The sequence below is a fragment of the Salmo salar genome, chromosome ssa04 (genome assembly GCF_905237065.1).
Source record: "Salmo salar chromosome ssa04, Ssal_v3.1, whole genome shotgun sequence".
NCBI classification, from domain to species: domain Eukaryota; kingdom Metazoa; phylum Chordata; class Actinopteri; order Salmoniformes; family Salmonidae; genus Salmo; species Salmo salar.
In genome coordinates, this window is record NC_059445.1 from 39,008,478 (window position 1) to 39,031,006 (window position 22,529).

General features: G+C 43.7%; 1 protein-coding gene across 9 annotated transcripts in view; it reads right to left on the reverse strand.

Moving 5' to 3' along the window:
• Positions 1-2,177: 2,177 nt before the first annotated feature.
• LOC106602987 (neurexin-2) overlaps positions 2,178-22,529 on the reverse strand; it is a 324,834-nt gene continuing 304,482 nt past the window's right edge. For 8 of the 9 annotated variants that reach the window (XM_045716898.1, XM_014196084.2, XM_014196086.2 and 5 more), the window contains 5 exons: positions 16,552-16,720; positions 13,605-13,694; positions 11,548-11,876; positions 7,514-7,598; positions 2,178-4,141 (listed from right to left, as the gene is read on the reverse strand). In XM_045716898.1, the coding sequence (XP_045572854.1) occupies positions 3,315-4,141; positions 7,514-7,598; positions 11,548-11,876; positions 13,605-13,694; positions 16,552-16,720 (1,500 nt within the window). In that variant the 3' untranslated portion in view covers positions 2,178-3,314. The remainder of the gene's footprint in view (positions 4,142-7,513; positions 7,599-11,547; positions 11,877-13,604; positions 13,695-16,551; positions 16,721-22,529) is intronic. The other variant, XM_045716900.1, reaches the window with a different exon arrangement.

Here is a 22,529-nt window from a genome sequence, read left to right on the forward strand (position 1 = left end):
AGTACACAGTGCAAGGAAATTCTTACTTGCAGGTTAACCTCTCGACAATGCAACAACAATAGAAAAAGTAAGTAGCTAAGTGAATAAAGAGTAATAAAAATAAAAGTTCAATTAAATAATTTCACCAATTTAATGATGGGCAGTTTCTTTACAAATAGTTACATGGCCTATATGGAAATATCCAACATGAGCCAAGCATGTTTACCTGTCAAATGGAATAGGTTATAAGACCTCAAAGACTCATTTCATTTTGTCAGTTCTACCACCTCAACATTGCTCATTTTAAACAGGGTTAAATATAATCTTGTAGTAAAGTTCAGCTTCAGTCCACAGGGGGCCACTGTGTTACTGTCAGAAGATATGTGCTTCAGTCAGAAAAAAATTCTCATCTCTTTGGTCTCAGCTAGCTAGCCAGCCAGTAGCTACCGAACTAGCCAGCCAAGCTAGCTACAGAAACGAAACCCATTTAAATACGCTCACTGGAAATAAACACTTTTCCTAATATCATGACTTATATCAAACATCCCAAGCTTGCCCATTCCCTAAATATACTGTTAATTAACTCTGACTGACACCCAATAGCTTAGGATGCTGAGCGCTAACGCTAGCGTATCAGCATTAGCCAACCCTTATACTGAGGGAGACTAGCTACCACCAACCCTGCACAAACCTGTGGCTAACTCTGCTGATGCACTTTGACTTTCTAGCTGTTCTGCCCTTTCCACCTGATTCACTGCATCCTCAACCTGCTTGCTTTTTTTTGCCTCTCTGTCGGAAGAAAGATGCTGCAGACTCTGACTGAGTAACAGGCATTTTGCTGAGTGATGACATTGACATCTATCTGGTGCTGTAGGGGTAGGGGAGGGGTCAAGGGATGTGAGTGGTCCACTGCTTTGTGAAATCTCCACCAATCACAGCAGGCACTGCGCCACTCCAGGGGCTTCTTCCTAGTGCAGTATATTGGATTGTTTATTTTTGTTATTAAAATGTGTCATTCTTTTTTATTTTTGATCCTGAATAGCGCAATTGATGTGTGGTTATGCAAACTCATATCACACTGAAATAAATAAAATAACAATTTTGGACCTTAAAAAGGTTCAGGGCTGGACCAAAAATGTCCAGGGTTGAAGCCCCGGAAGCCCCGGCCTAATGACGCCACTGGCTGTGTGTAGTAGTTCAAGTGCAACCCATTCATTTGATGAGGCATTTGCACTCATAAAAAAGCCACACAACACAGGAGTATACGAAGTATATAACCAATTGTATTTCCCCTCTGTCAATGTACTGTACACATATTAAGGTTAATTTCACAGGAACACTTTACAATATCATTGAGTTAGGACAGGAATATACTCTGAGAAGTTTATGTTAAATGGCACTTCATAAAAAAATAAGATGAAATTACAGAAATTGAAAATGTAAACATGATACAACAGAGAGAATGGCAACAACAGACAAAGATAGCAAGTTTTTTCAATGTACATAAAATGAAGAAATGAAACAAAAGAGTGCACATCATCCTTTGTGTTTTCTCTTGATACGTTTACATACAATCACTAACCTGTCCTTAATGGAAATGTCATGTTATTCAACATTGAAAAAAGAAAATACTTAGAATGGGTCTCTGTAGTCAGACAATGGAGTCTCATCGCAGACAAAATGCTCCCTTTCATCTGTATCGGATTAAAAGGAAACGTAAAAAACGGAACTGCAGGAATGGTAACAAGAGAAACACAGAAGTATCTGAGCAATAGCTATACAATTCACAAACCTTCAATAGTTCGTCTCGCGGAACAGTCTTTTATTCATGGGTAGAAAAACCAGAACACATGTTTGGTTTGCTTTCAAAAGGTAACACAGTATTTATCTCTCAAAGAGATTTTTTCTACTGTTTGTGCCTTTCCAGTTTTTTTGTGTGCCAATTTTGAAGAAGGAAAGGGAAAGCCGGCCTCTTGACACAAGCTTGGGCATGTCCCCCCCTTCCCACAGGAACATTCAGAAAAAGTGATTCAAAATGGACTGTGTCCTGCAGCTTCCTTTCATATTCACTGTCTCTACTTTCCTCATAGGGGGGATCTGGCTGGAGTGTTGACAGTGGTAACCGTGGGGGGGCAGAACATCTCTCACGTGAAGTATCTTTTTCATGTCTGTCCCCCCCCGTCCCCCCCCCACCCCCGTGTACTCCAACAAACACAGAAGCAATGCTTTTTCAAACCCAAGACATCTATACATACAAATATGTTTACAGAGCAATGTCTTTGCTACAGTAGCGTTTTGCTTTTTGAGATTTAAGCTTGAGGAACTTGTTCCTGGATGGAATGAATGACACACTGTCGATTTGTTGATCTCTTCTCACACAGAGATGAGAGAATCCAGCTCATCTCATCCATCCAGATAGTGGGTTTGTTGGTTAAATTCAGCTGTGAATTGGTGTATTCCCTTTGAAAACCTGTATTTTCCCAAAAGGAAACATGGTTCAATGATATTGGACCATTAACATAGCACCATGGACAACCAGAGAGATAGACAGAGTGGAAAGTAGTTTTACGTGGGATAACACAAAATGGGGTAGGCTTGTCTGCAGAGAAGGTGGGTCACCCAATCTCCAAATATGGGTATGGCTTTAGTTTAATCTAGTAAACTCTACAGGGTTGCTCTGTCCTTATCTACCATAATGACCTTTCAGTACACACTGATACTGCTGACTTCATTACAAAGACATAGGGACTTGAGATAGAGCATGATGAACTGACATTCATGCAAACCTGGTTCTATAGTACAATGGTCTAAGCTGAGTTTTCACTGTGAACCATAACCATACAGTTGATAGATAGTGGTGCTATATACAAACACAGCAAAATGGATATGCTTCTTATCCTGTGTGAAATGGTATGTTATCCAATACAATATTTGGTATGTGATACAAATTCTGAAAGCATAATTTAACAGGAATTGTGAAAATACTGATCGCAAATTAGATTTTTTGTTATTTTTTTGTGCCACAAATGTAACAATCACACCCTACACTTTGGATATTTATCTAGAGGATAATGTGGAAGTGAAATTCTTTGGGAGAACCCCCTTTCCATGATTTTCCTCTATTCCAGTGTATCCCAACAGTCCCCGAGTACCCCCAACAGCACACATCTTTGTTGTTGCCCTGTGCAAACTCACCTGATTCAACTGATTGAGGGCTTGATGATTAGTTGACAAGTTGAATCAGGTGCGCTTCTCCGGGGTATTCGAGGACTGGAGTTGGGAAACCCTGCTCTAGCCTATCTCTCACGTTCTCTCCTTCTCTCTCCATCCCTCTCTTAGACATAATACTCTTTGTCTTTGTTCTTCTTGCCCTTGGTTACTGTCTTAGCTACTGTAGCCGTGGTTGTGCTTGGTGTCTTCTCTAGTTTGACCATGGCCCCGTTGCCCTCGGAAACTGGATTGCTGATGAAGTTGTGTCCCTGGTCCGTCTGGTAGGAGCCCTCGTCACGGTTGCGGTACTTGTACATGGCGTAGAGGAGGATGAGAATGCAGAGGGCAGCAGCTGCCACAATGCCAACCACCATCCCTGTGGTGCTACTGGACTCTCCGATCCTATCCACCAGGCCGGGGTGCATGACCTTCTCACCGGGGGCTGTAGGGTCGGCTGTGGGCACATGGGGGAAATTGGGGGGGTAAGTTAGTCCAGGTGTATACCGGGATGACGGAGGGGCAGGGGGCAGAAGCACCTGGTCACGGGTGTTCATTTTGCCCGCGGGGATGTGGAGCTGGTCAGGGTTGGTAGTGGGAGCATAAGGAGGGGGGCGGGAATTGTGGGGTTTCTGTGCCCCGCCCTCACCGACGGCGGGGGGAGGAGGAGGATGCAGGACTGTCCTGTCAGTGACTAGAGGGGAGTTTTTGTAAAAGTCCTCATCATCTGATTCCGTCAACTCCCCAGAACCGAAGGCCGAGACCTCCACAGGGTCACCGCAGTCCTCCTGGTCCGGGGGGCAGGGAGGGTGAGGGTTGGACAGCATCAGGGACTCTTTGGTGGTCTCAAGTGGGGACAGGGAGGTGGGAGGAGGGGGAATAGCAGGGTAACGGGTGGCGATGGATGGGGGCTCAAGGGAATCCACTGTTATTATAGGCAACACTAATTCACCTCCTAGAAAAGAAAAAGAGAGGGTAGGAGACACATTAGAGGAGCATTAGGAGACCCCAGACATGAATAATGAACAATTGTGCTCACTACATTACAAACACAATGTGCTCATTATATAGCTACAATGTTCCAAATCATGTAATATTACACCATGTAGGGGCAAGATAATTAAAATGGAAGATATTTAAGGATACAGTATTATCTATAATATGGATTTGCTTACAAGTTCACATTTCTGGACATCTCTTAAGAAAAAAAAAGACAGCAAACCATGGGATAAGGTCACTTACGTACATCAACATATTGCCACATGATTTTTGCATGAAGAGAAAAACAAATTCAAAAACAGCTGCATAACATTGATATACATCCTTAATTATTTGACTCACAGTTGCAGGCGGACGTGTGCATGCCAGTAACAATATTTGTTAGTTTACTGAGGTTGAACATCCTTGATGTTTATAGAAACATAACCACACCTCCTCAAGCCACCTCAACAAAATGACTAAAAACCTATACAAATATCAAGGTTAGGAAGACAATGAAAACAAGTCAAGGGCCCGATTCACCTCAACTGACAGTGTTATTGATAAAAGGGAGTGTCAGGGAGGGGAAGGAGGATAGGTGGAGAGACAATGACCATTTGTCTGGATAAATTGTGACATCTTACAGGACAAACTGGCGACAAGTAAGGCCAATCGTCTATCATGATCTAATGTTGCTTTTGAAACTCTTGAAACAATTGCATGAAAACAAGCCTTTTATCACACAGACAAGTAAGAAAAAAACTACCCCTTCGTACATCACAGGAGGTTGGTGGCACCTTAATTGGGGAGAACATGCTCGTGGTAATGACTGGAGCGGAATCACTGGAATGGAATTAAATACATCACACACCTGGTTTCCAGCCCTTATTATGAGCTGTCCTCCCTTCAGCAGCCTCCTGTTTCGTGCAGTTGAAGTCGGAAGTTTACATACACCTTAGCCAAATACATTTAAACTCAGTTTTTCACAATTCCTGACATTTAATCCTAAAAATTCCCTGTCTTAGGTCAGTTAGGATCACCACTTTATTCTAAGAATGTGAAATGTCAGAATAATAGTAGAGAGAAAGATTTATTTCAGCTTTTATTTCTTTCATCACCTTCCCAGTGGGTCAGAAGTTTACATACACTCAATTAGTATTTGGTAGCATTGCCTTTACATTTTTTAACTTGGGTCAAACGTTTTGGGTAGCCTTCCACAAGCTTCCCACAATAAGTTGGGTGAATTTTGGCTCATTCCCCCTGACAGAGCTGGTGTAACTCAGTCAGGTTTGTAGGCCTCCTTGCTCGCACACAATTTTCAGTTCTGCCTACAAATTCTCTACAGGATTGAGGTCAGGGCTTTGTGATGGCCACTCCAATACCTTGACTTTGTTGTCCTTAAGCCATTTTGCCACAACTTTGGAAGTATGCTTGGGGTCATTGTCCATTTGGAAGACCCATGTGCGATCAAGCTTTAACTTCCTGACTGATGTCTTGAGATGTTGAGATGTTGCTTCAATACATCCACGTAATTTTCCCGCCTCATGATGCCATCTATTTTGTGAAGTGCACCAGTGTGAAGTGCAGCAAAGAACCCCCACAACATGATGCTGCCACCCCCATTCTTCACGGTTGGGATGGTGTTCTTCGGGTTGCAAGCATACCCCTTTTTCCTCCAAACATAACAATGGTCATTATGGCCAAACAGTTATATTTTCGTTTCATCAGATCAGAGGACAAAACCCCCAAAAGTACTATCTTTGTCCCCATGTGCAGTTGCAAACCGTAGTCTGGCTTTTTTATGGTGGTTTAGGAGCAGTGGCTTCTTCCTTGCTGAGCGGCCTTTCAGGTTATGTCGATATAGAACTCGTTTTACTGTGGATATAGATACTTTTGTACCTGTTTCCTCCAGCATCTTCACAAGGTCCTTTGCTGTTGTTCTGGGATTGATTTGCACTTTTCGCAGCAAAGTACGTTCATCTCTAGGAGACAGAACGCGTCTCCTTCCTGAGCGGTATGATGGCTGTGTGGTCCCATGGTGTTTATACTTGCGTACTATTGTTTGTACAGATGAACGTGGTACCTTCAGGTGTTTGGAAATTGCTCCCAAGGATGAACCAGACTTGTGGCGGTCTACAATATTTTTTCTGAGGTCTTGGCTGATTTCTTTTGATTTTCCCATGATGTCAAACAAAGAGGCACTGAGTTTGAAGGTAGGCCTTGAAATACATCCACAGGTACACCTCCAATTGACTCAAATTATGTCAATTAGCCTATCAGAAGCTTCTAAAGTCATGAAATCATTTTCTGGAATTTTCCAAGCTGTTTAAAGGTACAGTCAACTTAGTGTATGTAAACTTCTGACCCACTGGAATTGTGATACAGTGAATTATAAGTGAAATAATCTGTCTGTAAACAACTGTTGGAAAAATGACTTGTGTCATGCACAAAGTAGATGTCCTAACCGACTTGCCAAAACTATAGTTTGTTAACAAGACATTTGTGGAGTGGTTGAAAAACTAATTTTAATGACTCCAACCTAAGTGTATGTAAACTTCCGACTACAACTGTACATGTAATACATTTCATGAGTAACCCTAATAATGAATGTGACTACTATGAAGCCCTGCTGCATTGCGTGATTTGGCGAGCTAAAGACTAGAACGTAGAAGAGGAAATGTTCCTCTGTCTGTCTCAGAGCCAGGTGTGCCACAGATCTGTCCAACCCTACTCCTGACCTTCACCATAACGGGCTTTCAGACTCTGCCAGGACATTTGTGTCTTTGCAGCCTTTCTTTGACAGCTCACACTGCCCAGGGCCAGGCGGGCAGTAGTGAAATATGGAGCCTTTCTGAAAAGGTCAGAAACAGTGATAGCTGTAGGAATATTAAGATCAGTCATCCACAAACACCAGAACCTACTATGAGCTTGATATTATCAACACTGCCTCTGACAACCAAATGTAGGCCTACATGAAGGCCCCAGCTATTTCCCCTCCCTTTTGTTTCTTATTTTGTTTATGGGAGTGCACAAGGATAGCATGAGATCTTCTCATCTTGAGATAAGATCTTGCTAGCTAGTGGCAGTAATGAAATCTCCCCTAACAGCGAGTTCAAAGCAGAGGAAGTAGCTGAGGAAAAGACGAGCGATGAGAACAGACAAAATTACAACTTTAAAAGTAGCGATAAGGCTAGACCAAGGCACATTCGATTTTATCCATGAGCTCATTAAAACTAGCCTATTGGTCCCTAGTGTAGGAAGACAGTAGGTGATCCTAGGAGGTCCTGTTCCCTCCTAGGGCCTTGGTATGACACTGAACCCCCAGGCCAGGGCTGACAGACAGACTCACCTGTTCCAGGCTCACACTCCTCCAGGTCCTCGTCATCACTGGGACACTCAGCAGAAGCCACCAAGATGTCATCTGAGTTCTGAGACTGAGGAGAAGGGGAGGACACAACGTTGGTGGCTTTGTAATCTATACAGTATTCAATCATTCAAACTCTTAGTTGTCGACGTCAAACATTAATAAAACAATAACACAAAGTTACTCCCGCAAAAAAAAGCCTTGCAAGTGAAACTTCATTATTTGAGAATACTTCAGAAAAACTAAGGCTGGAGTATTGCACTCCTTGCTGTTTCCACCAGATCAATAGTAGAAAAACAATTAATTATGGGCCAGGATTCAATTTCACAGTGCTAGCTCCATGATACAATGATTGTGCTCAAACAGAAGCATCTCTTTTTTCTTTCCGAAAACCTTCTGCACCTATACATACATTTATATCCCAGACATATACAGAAGCTACATAAATATCATATACAGTGAGCTCCAAACGTATTGGGACAGTGACATTTTTTGTTGATGTTTTGAAATGATACAATGACTATGAGGTTAAAGCGCAGACTGTCAGATTTTATGAGGGTATCTATGAGGAATATGGGACAAAATACTACACTTTTGACTACTTTAATACACATTATAAGTGAATTTGTCCCAATACTTCTGGTCCCCAAAAATGGAGGGACTATGTACAAAAAGTGCTGTAATTTCGAAATGGTTCACCCAATATGGACGAAAATACCCTCAAATTTAAGCTGACAGTCTGCGCTTTAACCTCACAGGCATTGTATCATTTCAAACCCAAAGGTCTGGAGTACAGAGCCAAAACAACAGCACATTTGTCATGGTCCCAATGCTTTTGGAACTCACTATAGTTTGATCCGGAGATTACACGAATGCATCAGTTTGTCCTCACATGTCAAGGCACAGAAAGCCTCACGATAAATCATATCTGCACATGTTTGATATGAGACACCACTTTTTTTGACAGCTCTCACATACAGTATATTAATCATCGGCCTGCCCTGAGCTCTTCTCAAACAATGTTCCATCAAACTGTCATCACAGTTTCTAAGACAATGTTTTCAATTCAAACATGTATTCAACTGTCCCTGTGTATTATATACCTATATAAAATACCAAAAGAATAGACACACTGAACTATTTTGAGGAGAAAGGCAGTGTCAGTAAATGTAGTCACTACAAGCAGGTGTAGCCAACCCTAAAGCTGTCTGCCATTATGACTTTCAGAAAGAGCATTGAAATTCAACAAGGGCTTGAGAAATCTAGTCGATGTAAATCTATGCTAATGACCTAGGTTAACATAGACAGGGAGGTTTGACATTGGAGGTAAGCAGTTAGGGCATGATTGACGTCAATTTATCGCCTTCATTATCATATGGACAAGCCTAATCAACTTATTTAGCTGGAGGAAGGAGCCTTTGCCCCAACCGTACGGTATCAATGCATTTACAGGGTTGGGATTTAGCTGGAACTTGACATGCTTACTGGGCAATGGCTGTTACAGAGTACTGTCATCCATCAAATATGCTTTAAGACATCTGGAGGCGTGGTTAGTGTATGAAAAAGTATCAAAGCTTCGCTTTTTCGCAATAAAGCTTTAGCAACTGTGATCAGAACAATTGCTTGGCCGTTTGAAAACCGTAGGATGATTAAAGAGTTGTCTTGTCTGGCCCTTGTGTCTTACTCTCTAATCCACACGTAACAAATAACGGCATTGTTGTGGCGTTTTGATTCTCTAATTAAAACATGCTTTATTGTTGCATATTAGAGCTGCCTGACTGCGTTCATAAAGCAATTACTCCCTCCCTTCCTGTGTCTGTGTATAAAACGCCTGTAGTTTCATAAGCAAGTTTATTGTTTATGGTGGAACTGTAAGTATTATTCATTTGGTTTGTTTTCGGAATTTATGACATGACGCCATGACAAATGTTCAGCTCAGGTACACAAAACACTTTCAATGTAAACCACTGCCTGAGAAAATGATTACAGTATCTTATATCCCACTACTGTCGTCTAATGGCACAGAGGGAGTTAGCTGACTGTGAGAATGATTGAGTTTGTGTTGTTCAGTAGCACATGTTGATAGGACATCTCGTCTTATGAGGAAGCTAGAAAGTAGAGGATGGAGAATAAATCCTGACCACAACAGAAGAGAGAGGATTGCCAAGTGAATACACTGTCACGCCCTGATCTTTCTCACCTGTCCTTGTGATTGTCTCCACCCCCTCCAGGTGTCACTTATTTCCCCCAGTGTATTTATCCCTGTGTTTCCTGTCTCTCTGTGCCAGTTCATCTTGTATGTTTCCAAGTCAACCAGCGGTTTTCCTGTTCTCCTGCTTTTTGCATTCTCCTTTCTCTAGTCCTCCCGGTTTTGACCCTTTCCTGTTTCTGGACTTTGTACCTGCCTGCCTGACCATTCTGCCTGCCTTGACCACGAGCCTGTCTGCCACTCTGTACCACCTGGACTCTGATCTGGTTTTGACCTTTTTGCCTGTCCACGACCATTCTCTTGCCTACCCCTTTAGATGGATAAACCTTGTAAGACTCCAACCATCTGCCTCCTGCGTCTGCATCTGGGTCTCGCCGTGTGTCATGATATACACAGGTGTTTGTCTCTCCCAATCAGTGTTAAGAGAAAAAAATGACTTTGAATATAACTTCAACTTGTACTGTTTAATATTTAAAGTGACTAATGTTGTTTTAAATATTCAGACAGCCCGTGAATATAAATGATGTTTTCATGTGTTGAAAGGACAAGCTTGGTAGTTAGCCACGTTCTGCTGGGAGCCTAATAAGAGCAGCTCTGAGGTGGTCTCTCTGTAACCCCCCCCGTTCTGCTGGTCTCCCTAGGGCTATTTATATTAGTCCAAGGTTCTACGTGGGGATGAATTGTGGTTCATCAACATTCATGCAAATGACTACCGGATCGCTGGATATGGAAATAGGCAGTTTAGCCATGACTGGCATAAACTGTTACTGAGTGTGACCTTCAATCATCTCTTGATCGACAAAGTCGAAGGCTGAGGGGAAAAAAAGGTTGAATCCAAGAAATGGGGGCGTATTAAAGGATGGAGGTCCCTTGACAACTTATACTGAATGTGGTGGGGCCTTTTGCGTGGATCTATATGCCCACAGGCGGCCTAATACATATGCAAGTCAGTGTAGAAAAGGAAATGTAGCTAGCTGTCTGCTAAAAAAAACCTGTAAATGTAGCTTTTGGGGGATTTACAGCTTTGTAGCTGCAAAAAAAGAAAAGAGTGCATCACGCTGCTGAGGGAGTTTTAAAAACAGCACAATGACTTCCACAGGGTCTGATGTTTTTTTAATCTGGTGTGCACTGTGACCATGACATTGAAAAGGCATCATACATGAATTAATTTCCCCCAACAAACCAGAAGAACACTTTCAGTAGAGAGCTAAAGTATGTTCAAAGACATGTCTAGGTCCAGTGCTTTGTCTGTGCTCCCTTATTGAAAGCTCTTGGTTTTAATGAGTAATTACAGCCTCTTATTGGCAGAGGCATGCCAGCATGGTTATGTTGAAAATGTGCAAAGGAATTGAGAGAGAAAGAGAGAGAGAGGTGCTCTTTAAGGGTTGTTTGGATTTGTCTGCCTGGTGAGTGGCTAAATGAGCTATAATGTAGATGGAGTGTCTGTCTCACGCAGCCAACCTCCTGATAATGGACATATTGTCTGTCTGGCGGAGTCCCTTCGCAAAAACCTTCCCATCTAAATGGTTACTTATGCTGTCTGTCTAATGCCTTCAGCCCTAACACTAGCTCCCCCACAGTCCTTGTCACAGTCACCTCTAACATTAGGAAAATACCATACGTACAGCTCCTTATTGTACAATGTTAAAACCAGGATTACTGAATGAGGGACAGTTAACACACGGATTCAAATCGCTAGTCTTTGTTATCAGTCATCATTACATCACCTCATGCACCATAGGTCACTAATAACGTTCAACATGGCCCTAGTGCCCTGCCTCGCATGCCCCCACCCGGTCTTCCCTCTGACCTGGGAGATGCTCTCCCTCATGCTGGGTGAGCGTTGCCTGCGGGTGGTGGTGGTGGCCATGGTGGTGGTGGTCTCCATGATGGTGGTGGACATGTCGGAGGCTGCCAGTGGGGTGGTGGAGGTGGTCTCAGTGGTCAGCACAGACAGGGAGTCTCCCACCAGCCTCAGGTTCCCCTCAGCCTGGACACTGGGGTCACTCTCTGCCGCCAGCGTCAGCACCTGCAGGCCGTTATAGTAGAGGCCGGAGATCTGGCCCTGGAACGGCCGGCCCTTATCCTGACCCCCGATCTTTATCGCTGCCTGGCTGTTGAAGATGGTCAGCTGTCGTCCTGTAGTGAGGTAAAGGAAGAGGAGGAAGAGGGATCGAGGTCGAAAGATAGAAACGGAGAGAAAGGAGAGAGACACAAACAGGCGGACATCCAATTACAGTATGAGTTATACTGTTCTAGATACCCAGAAGGGCCTTGGCAACAGATTTGGAACTCAGCACAACAAGTTAAATGATGGACGTATATGTTAAAAGCTTGTCTGAAATGTTCAATTCAATGACAGTGTTCTGGTTTGTATATTTAGTCATATTTAGTCATTGGTCACATATATTGGCCCAATATATTCTGAGGGTAAGATGTGGTTAGTTTGAATGTTATATTGGTAAAGTACTTTCAATTGGTTAGTGTTTAAAATCAGAGTTAGTGAATTGGCTCAATCCTGGTCATATGGTCCAACAAAATTGCTTTTCAAATCAGTTAAGTCTTTGCGAGAGGGGAAGATGGCACAATAATGCGTATAATTGAACTTACATTTCACCATCAGTGTGTTTACATAGAGTAATGGGAGAAAAGAGTGTCATGGGAAATTGTAAGCACATTACTTTCCTCCATTAAGCACAGGAAGTTGTTTCTCTGAATTGATGGACAGCTAGGGACAGGGCATTTCCCTTTCATCCTCTCGGTCATAAGCCGACGGACCAATCAACATTGCTCCTCTGGGACCCACTGTACTGAGTGGACTGACTACCTCTGGTGGAAGGGAAGTGTTTTCTCCCTCCCTTCCTCCCTCGGGTTATCTAACTCCACCACTGACAGCAGCAGAAGCAGCACTGGTAAGAACTGTCACTGTTACATCACCCAGTGAGTTCAGCATGTTGAGAGAGGGTAATGTAGTGTGCCAATCTCAGGAGAATTCTAATTAACTATGTAGCTGAGTGTTGCAGTGACAGTAACCTAGAGGTCTGTCAGGGTCTCAGCCCCTTTGTCCCTGAATGTCTGTGACATGGTTGCCAAGAATGCAGGGAAGTCATCTGGAGGTATAGCAGGGAGAGTATAGTGGTGTTTAGTGGGGTCACGTTACTGTGTGGGTTTTTAGCACGGTCAATCAACCACAGCGTGGACTTGTACGTGATTCGAGAATTTATAGAGACCAGGATATGAATTCAAATGTAAGGTTTATTGTGGATACTTCCACCTTGTTGCAAGAACCACAAACATTAGATGAAATGCTCTATGTTCCATTACCAGCTAATTATTCCAGTTGTTTAACAGGTTAGTTATCACTTTAAATATGTTTATGTCACAAGAAGAATAAACAGATAACAACAAGGTAAGAAAATCAGCAGCATCTAATTAAACACAATAATTGGAGGGATGTTGTCGGAGGGTTAGTCAGGGGTCACGTTTAGTTCATTCATTTAAAAATCTCTGAAGAGGTGCAGCATTCCCAAATGGTCTGGGGATTGCAAAGAATACCTGGTAGATGTACTGTTACCCATTTGGTATCTATTTTTTTTAGAACGGTACTAAATGAGACGAGGTACGTTACTCGAAATTCCCGAGGTGTCTGTCGGAGGATATATATATCTATGTTCCCCTCCTAGCCACTACGATCCACAGTCAATTTCAGTCCAAACATACCCAACATGTAGCTCTATACCGTACATAGGTAACAGCATTTGATCCTTTGTCTCTTGGCACTGCACCTCTTACAGGGATTTAGACAGAGGGATTTAACTGGATTTAGTAACTGTTTAATGGATTCATCCATTTTTTTTTTCGGTTTACCTTTGTCGAGTAGCCACTCGTCAACTACCCGACCGAGTCGGTATGGGATTCTTTGTCTAGCAATAGCCAGGCGCTCATTATCAAAGTTCCCTTCAAAGAATTTGGAGAGACAGATTAGAGGTTAAAGTCTGGAAGTTGAAAGATCACAAGGTTAGACAGGGCATCATGGCTAACACGTTTAGCAAGTTATCAATTTTAACCCAGCTTCAGGTTAAAAGAAACTTGTGCTTTACTTAGTGTTATTAAGTTAAGGGAAAGTAACAAATGGAACATTAGTTAGAATGGTGTTTATTTCTATTTATAAAATACTGAGCTGGATCATTTAGGGGGATTGGTGTAATTATGACATTTTTAGCAAAGCATCAGGGCTTAAATGCATACAAAATAGAAGAAGAGATTTTAACTGTAATTGGTAGAAAACAGCAAGAAAGCAACAATGCATGCATTTGAAAGATAGCAATTTAGAAGCATGAACACAGCGTGAGTAAATATCACGAAGACATTTTCTGGTTGTTATCATCTCAATGGAAGGACGATGATGACTGTTACGGGAAGTAACCTAGGGTTCCTTATTCTTGACGAAAGTGATTCATGATATCATTAAAATGTTATACACAGACATTTCAATGTTATTTACTCTGAACAGATATACTTTATATATATACAGTATAAACAGTCTATTAAGCGTGATAAACTTTACGGATATAAGATTATTATTTATTTGTGGAAGACATTCTTTTATTATATATTTTTTGGAACTTTTAGTCCCTTTTCTCCCCAATTGGTAGATACAGTCTTGTCCCATCGCTGCAACTCCTGTACGGACTCGGGAGAGGCGAAGGTCGAGAGCCATGTGTCCTCCCAAGCTGCACTGCTTCTTGAGACACTGCTTGCTTAACCCGGAAGCCAGCCACACCAACTGTCGGAGGAAACACCATCCAACTGGTGACTGAGATCAGCTTGCAGGCGCCCAGCCTGCCAAAAGGAGTCACTAGAGCGCAACGGGACAAGGCCATCCCAGCCTGCCAAACACTCCCCTAAACCGGACGATGCTGGGCTAATTGTGTGCCGCCTCATGGGTCTCCTGATCACGGCCAGCTTTGACACAGCTTGGGATTGAACCAGGGTCTGTAGTGACGCCTCGAGCACTGCGATGCAGTGCCTTAGGCCACTGCGCCACTCGGTAGGCCCTATTGAGGACATTCTATTGTGAACAAATCATAGGCTCCCAAGTTATGGGATATGACTCTATCTACTACTAGGCATTGCTTTAATGAGATAATTAATTTTCTCCCTTGTCTGTGTGACTGTGGATGACACGCCTTGTATCAGACTCAAAATGAAATAACGAACCAAAAGAAGGACCACAATGGCATCTGAACTTTCTCTGTGACAGTTCTCATTTAGCTCAAAGCCCTCATTTCCACTGCTCTACTCCTTTCACATACGGTTACAGTAATGTTATGATTGGGCCAATTACTGACTGGGTTAGTGCCCCATTGGTGGAGTGCTAGAGTGGATGAAGCAGCCATTATAAAATAAAAAAGAACCTTGGTAAAACTAGCCTTGAGCAGAACTCCACTTGATAGAAAGCTTGACTGTACTGGAACCAAACACCTGCTGTAGCATAGTCACGTAATCTTACCCTGGCGCTCTTAACCTACCATAAAGATACAGTACAACAAAATGCCTGTGCCAAATATGGGTATACAACTGATTGTCTGACTAGACACGACTTGTACTGTCAGATCATGTACTGAATATCAAGAAAGTGGAGAGAGGGAGAGAGTTCTCTGTCATTGAGAACAATACCTTTACTAAAGTAGGTAGAGAATAGCTGAACTGCCCCTATCAATTACAATCTAGAAAATAATGGACCAATTTTGGATAAGTCTTTATTGTTAGTTGGTCAGTGTGAGTGGAGAAGAGACAGATCATTGTAGTACATGAATCATAAGGATGCAATGTAAAACTGTTTTGGATTTGTTAGATAGCATGGAGGAGAGATAGAAGGTGCGGGGACAAGGAGCAGATGACAGAATGTTATTTTTGAACCTTAATTGAACTAGGCAAGTCAGTTAAGAACAAATTCTTATTTACAATGACGGCCTACCCCGGACGACGCTGGGCCAATTGTGTGCCGCCCTATGGGACTCCCAATCACGGCCGGATGTGATACAGCCTGGATTCAAACCAGGGACTGTAGTGACGCCTCTTGCACTGAGATGCAGTGCCTTAGACCGCTGCGCCACTTGGGAGCCACACACCACTTCCTCCTCCCCTTTTCACGCCACACACACAAACACACATCATCAGTGCTCTCATATAAAAGCTAATTTTACAGGCGGGGGGGGGGGGGATAAAACGAAAGCTGAGATTTGGCTGAGGGTTCCTTCATTGCTCCGAGGCTGTGCGAAGATCCCATTCTCAGCATCCACTCTGCCACCGGCCAAGCTGGCTGCTACAATTACTGTGAAGAATCCGAATCCATCCTCTGCTAGACGTACTCGGCAAGGCAGCTTGAGGGAAATGTGTCCATTTCAGATTGTTATTAGATTGTTTATGCAGTAGTTATCTGTGCCCACCATGTGGCGACTCCATAAAGTGCTCTGAATAGATAAAATAGTGAAATGGCACATATCAAAACTGAATGCTGGGGCGTGCTGAAGAAAACAAATCAATTTACTCTATGGCAGAAGGCAAATTTCCAATTCCATTTGGACTTGCTTGCCAAGGAGCATTCAACAACTGTCCCTGAATTTATGTGATATTTTCTGTTTGATGGCTTGAGCTGGAATCACCATGCACCTTCCTCCATGTCTGTGTTGTTAAAATACAGCCTGGATATCTCTCTCTCATCCTCTCTCTCCCTCTTTCTTTTAATGTACACTTATCTGGCGCTCCCACTCATCCCACCCATTTCAAAGTGTCCTGCTCCATGCCTTACCTGGTGGGTAGCGCTCGACCGGCTGGTTGTCCACCTGGAGGGTGGCGTTGCCACCACTGCGTGTGAAGCGCACAACATGGTACTTGCCATCGCTAACTATGACAGCCGGCTCGTCAATGGTGATGTCATCTGTCCCCACGTTGAAGATCACGCCAATCTTTCCTTGTTCCTGGAGATAGAAGAAACAGAAGAGATGTTTGACTTGGGGTGACTTGAAGTGAAAAACCAAGCGAGAAATTCCCAAATCTAAAAATGTGTTGAAAATAGTGGCAGCTGCTATACCACTGATGAGTAAGACATTGGTATTGTTTTTGTTGTTACAGAGCTGCAGGGCTGGAAGTATCCTCGGTTGAGCAGCCCAGAGTTATCAACTGTGACATGGGCAGTGTATTAGACTACTGCGTCTCTATCTGCTCCATTCACCACATGCTTCCCTCTGCGCTCTGCATCAGGCTCCCTGATGTGGCTCACTAAAGATACGACCCTGCCGCTACTCTTCTACCCGAAATGACCTTACCCATCCCTCTCACTGCGTCTTCTCTCACAACTGGAATCTCCATAACAGGTCAAAGTCACTTCCTCAGTCTGCCTCAGCTAGGAAACTAGGCTGGGGAGCCATTCACTACCGCGTGTGTGGGCGCTCTGTGCCCGCCCGGGCTATGCACGTCTGTAGCCCCTGTGATGGGACTACAAGGTCACAGTGCTAATGTGGCAGTGTGAGAGCAGACTCACCTCCCCGAAGACCAGACCAGCGGTCTGACAGCTTCAACAATATTCCATCCCAGTCTATAGGGTGACACCCAAGCTTACTTCACACATCGTTTGGTACTGTCGGTAATTTGGGATGTGGTATTGTGTCTTCATGAAGATGACAAGCAACCGGCAGGTTTTTAGCTGGTAGCTTGGGAATTGATTCCCACACAGCCATTTGATGAGCAGAACAGAAACCAGACAATCTATCAGCGTAGACATCTGAAAGGGCAAACTGCCAAGAGGTTGTCACCGATGATGAGAGAATATGGAACCTCTCACCTCTCTGGGTCACCTCAACCGCTTCCGTCACTTCCTCAGGATAAATGACGACAAAGTTAAAGGAGCATTTCAGCCACCAGGAAATTATACTCTGTAATATCCTGTCCATCCATATACTGCAGTGTGATGATGGTCATCTGTTATCAGTTATCTAGTTAAAATCCTGTATAGTTATTTGATGACTTATCTTTTTTATTAACACTGTATGGGATTTGCACAGATGTAGCACCAATCCATCACATCAGTGTTCTGAACTGACAGAACCTTGGAGTGACCCCACCACTGCTACCATCCAAACAGTACAACCCGTCAGTGTGTCCTCCTCTGCCTATTCCCCATTGTCACGTCTTGACCAGTAAAGGGGTTATTTGTTATTGTAGTTTGGTCAGGACGTGTCAGGGGGTGTTTGTTTTATGTGGTTCGGGGTTTGTTGGGATATGTATTTATGTAAGAGGGGTGTTTGTTTTATGTGTTCCGGGGTTTTTGGGTAATGTTCTTGTTTTGTATTTCTATGGTTTTTCTATGTTGTGTATTTCTTTGTTGGCCTGGTATGGCTTTCAATCAGGAACAGCTGAACATCGTTGTTGCTGATTGGGAGTCATACTTAGGTAGCCCTTTTGTCACCTGTCTTCTGTGGGAAGTTGTTTTTGCACTGCTGTGTTTAGCCTGCAATACTGTGCGGCCGTTCGTTTTCTTGTTTTGTTATTTAAGTGTTCAATAAAAGTTCAAATGAGCACTCAACCCGCTGCGCCTTGGTCTACTACATACGACGACCGTTACACCCAAAGGTAAATATTATACTTTATGCGCACATTTTTTGGTGAGCATTTCTCCTTTGCCAAGATAATCCATTCACCTGACAGGTGTGGAATATCAAGAAGCTGATTAAACAGCAAGATCATTACACAGGTGCACCTTGTACTGGGGATGATAAAAGGCTACTCTAAAATGAGGAGTTTTGTCACACAACACATTACCACAGATGTCACATGTTTTGAGGGAGCGTGCAATTGGCCTGCTGACCGCAGGAATGTCCACCAGAGCGGACACATTTGGAGGAAACCTGGCACCATACCTACGGTGAAGCATGGTGGTGACAGCATCATGCTGTGTGGATGTTTTTTAGTGGCAGGGACTGGGAGACTAGTCAGGATCGAGAGAAAGATGAACGGAGCAAAGTACAGAACCTCAGACTGGGGCGAATGTTCACCTTCCAAGAGAACAACAACTCCAAGCACACAGCCAAGACAACGCAGGAGTGGCTTCAAGACAAGTCTCTGAACGTCCTTGACTTGAACCCGATCGAACATCTCTGGAGAGACCTGAAAATGGCTGTGCAGCGACGCTCCCCATCCAACCTAACAAAGCTTGAGAGAAGAATGGGAGAAACTCCCCAAATACAGATGTGCCAAGCTTTGTAGCATCATACCCAAGAAGACTGTAATCACTGTCAAAGGTGCTTCAACAAAGTACTTTCTGAATACACTGTATGTCTGTAATAAAGCCCTTTAGTGGGGAAAAACTCAGTCTGATTGGCTGGGCCTGGCTCTCCAGTGGGTGGGCATTTGCCCTCCCAGGCCCACCCATGGCGGCGCCCCATCCCAATCATGTGAAATCCATAGATTAGGGACTCATTTATTTAAATTTACTGAACTGTAACATAGAAATTGTTGCGTTTATATTTTTGTTCAGTATAATTATTTTTTTCTTTTACATTTTAGTCATTTAGCAGACACTCTTATCCAGAGTGACTTACAGGAGCAATTAGGGCTTTGCTCAAAGGGACATCAACAGATGTTTCACCTAGTCGGCTCGGGGATTCGAACCAGCGACCTTTCGGGTACTGGTCCAAAACTCTTGACTGCTAGGCTACCTGCCACCAACAGTTGGTGCAGCAGCTAGCTCCTCCATTTCCTTGGAGACAGCAGTTCAGTTTGGGGTCAAGAGCAAACTCCTTCAGTCTGCATTCCTCACATTAAGCCCTGTGATTTCTCCCGAATCCACAGTGCAGTAGGGGAAATGTATCTGAGCTCAGTGTTTCAAGATAAGGAGAGCCCCTACTGTGCACTCCACATTTCTCATGCTGAAAGATCCCATTTTACAATCACCAAGTGTGACGTTCACTGACCCCATCAGTTATTTTCATGGAATTACAGGGTGACATTTCTCCTGGTGCAGCAGGGACCTGGGCTGGGGAGCGGGGGTGTGGGCAGGGTATGTACAGGTTCCATGGAAAGGCAGAGTACTTGGCTATTAGGAAAGGTGAGGGAAAGGACATGTTCTTCTCCAGTATTTACTGCCCTCCGGCTCACCACCACACGGCGCCATAAATTAGCTTGCCTGTTGAACGGCTGCCTGCACCAGTCGAAGGCATGCCCGTGTAAGCTGTGAATAAAGAGCCGGCTCAGGGTGTCTCCCACTCTTAGGCCATGGTCACGGTCACTGGCCCAGCTGCTCAGTGTGAGCTACTGTCCCCTTGCCACCATCTGGGTTATGTTTCTCTAATTTGCCATGCTGTCGCCAACACCTGTGTGTTCTGCCTGCTCCCAGTGCACGTTAGTTCACATTGCAGGGGGGGACCGGGTGGATGCAACTTTGCAACTATTTTAAATGTAGTCACTCTGTTATTTACCACTGTGACTGGGGAACATGAAACATAGCTAAGAACAACAGTGTCAGTGGCACTCCGTTCACACCGCCACTCTGCCTCTGCTACTGAATGGTGTTGACCGAGGCCAGGGGATGTGGCGGGTGGTGTACATAAAGAGCAACGCTATGAGAGCGTATGCCCACTTTAGAGTGTTTACATTTGCATAGGAGCACAGTACATCTTAACATGAACATCATGTTTCTCTGTTTGTTGCATAGTGTAGAGTGGACCATCTCATGTTCTTCGAATACGGTTGAGTGATGTCAATCCAGTCTGCTCCTGCCTTGCCAGCAGTGGCACAGTCACAGACAAAGCAGGTCCACACCAGACTTCTCTCTGTCCTTCCGATGGTTCTCCTGGTCTTTATAAACCAGAATCTGGAAAACTAGTGTCAGCTCGAACCCCTTTTAAGCCTCCATGTCCTTTATTCTCACTGAGTCAGACTCCACGTTGTTGTTATCAGCAGTAGTAACAGTAGAGAGAGCAGAACCATCAGTGCTGTAGGACTGTAATATCTGACTAATCCCTGTAAGAGCCTAGAGAAACATCTGGACTAATCTGGCCTGGAGGTAGAGTGCCTTCCCACCAGTCCCTGCACATCGGTGGGCTGCCGCAAGGCAAAGAAAGGCCTTTGGCCCCTTTAAATTGTGGTCTTTGTGAATATTGCAGTGACTTGAGTTTACCCATGGCCTCAGGGCTAGGGCTGCAGACACAACTGCTCCTCACTTTTTTTTTTTTCTTCTTCATGAAGCTATTCATATTCAAATGAGTGAATCGAGATGAATCACTTAGATTTCGGTCTTCACGCCAGCCATCCTCCCAACCAAATGCAAATGCCCACAAATACCATATTAGAAAGCCCAAATACATTATACTCTGTTAAAAGTGCCACTGTGAAGCCTCTGTTTTCAGAAAACATGCCTTGCAATGGATTTAAATGGAGCTACAGTACACTTATTCCACGAAGGATTGCAATTCTCACCTGGAAAACGGGTAAATGAAAGTCTGCTTGCATATCGGAAATGAATATGAATTAAAACCAATTAACTAGCTTCTGTCTCAAAGATCTCATTTCTACATTAGAGAAACAACCATGCTAAAACGTAACGGATATACGGCAGTGATGATTCCTTGATAACTTGGAATAGTACAGGATGCATGCACCAAAAAGAGACGTTAGACATCACACAGGACTTGGGTAGATTAGCAGAATTAACATCCCCGGCAATATTGCCATATTTGGTTTATTGAGGAGCTTGAAAGTCACCTTTGCTTATTTCTCTTTGACATTCCCCCGTGCATAGCAGTGCTATTTTGCAGTCTCGCCGAAGGCTAAATTCTCATTGCCCTTGAGGCATGCAATGTAGAATTCATAAAGCGGCCATGGGGCTCTCTGTACCTAAGCCAGCCCCCATCTCCGGATAGGACAGCCATAAATCATTGAGTGGCTGTGGCTCTAGGGCCGGGCCAGAGAAGAGGAGCTGAGCAAGTCCATTTGTCCTTCCAGATCACATTCAGGCCTGTTCTCGTTCTCTCTCTCTCTCTCTCTCAAATCAATTTCAATTGTATTGGTCACATACACATGGTTAGCAGATGTTAACGAGTGTAGCGAAATGCTTCTGGTTCCGACAGTGCACTAATATCTAACAAGTAATCTAACAATTCCCCAACAACTACCTAATACACACAAATCTAAAGGGGTGAATGAGAATATGAACATATAAATATATGGATGAGCGATGGCCGAGTGGCATCGGAAAGGTGCAATAGATGGTATAAAATACAGTATATACATATGATATGAGTAATGTAAGATATGTAAACATTATTAAAGTGGCATTATTTAAAGTGGCATTGTTTAAAGTGACCAGTGATCCATTTGTTAAAGTGGCCAGTGATTGGGTCTCCATGTAGGCAGCTGTCTCTCTGAGTTAGTGATGGCTGTTTAGCAGTCTGATGGCCTTGAGATAGAAGCTGTTCTTCTGTCTCTCGGTTCCAGCTTTGACGCACCTGTACTGACCTCGCCTTCTGGATGATAGAGGTGTGAACAGGCAGTGGCTCGGGTGGTTGTTGTCTTTGATCTTTTTTTGCCTTCCTGTGACATTGGGTGCTATTGGTGTCATGGAGGTCCGGTAGTTTGCGTTGTGCAGACCGCACCACCCTCTGGAGAGCCTTGCGGTTGAGGGTGGAGCAGTTGCTGTACCAGGCGGTGATAGAGCCCGACAGGATGCTCTCGATTGTGGATCTGTAAAAGTTAGTCAGGGTTTTGGGTGACACGTTTCTTCAGCCTCCTGAG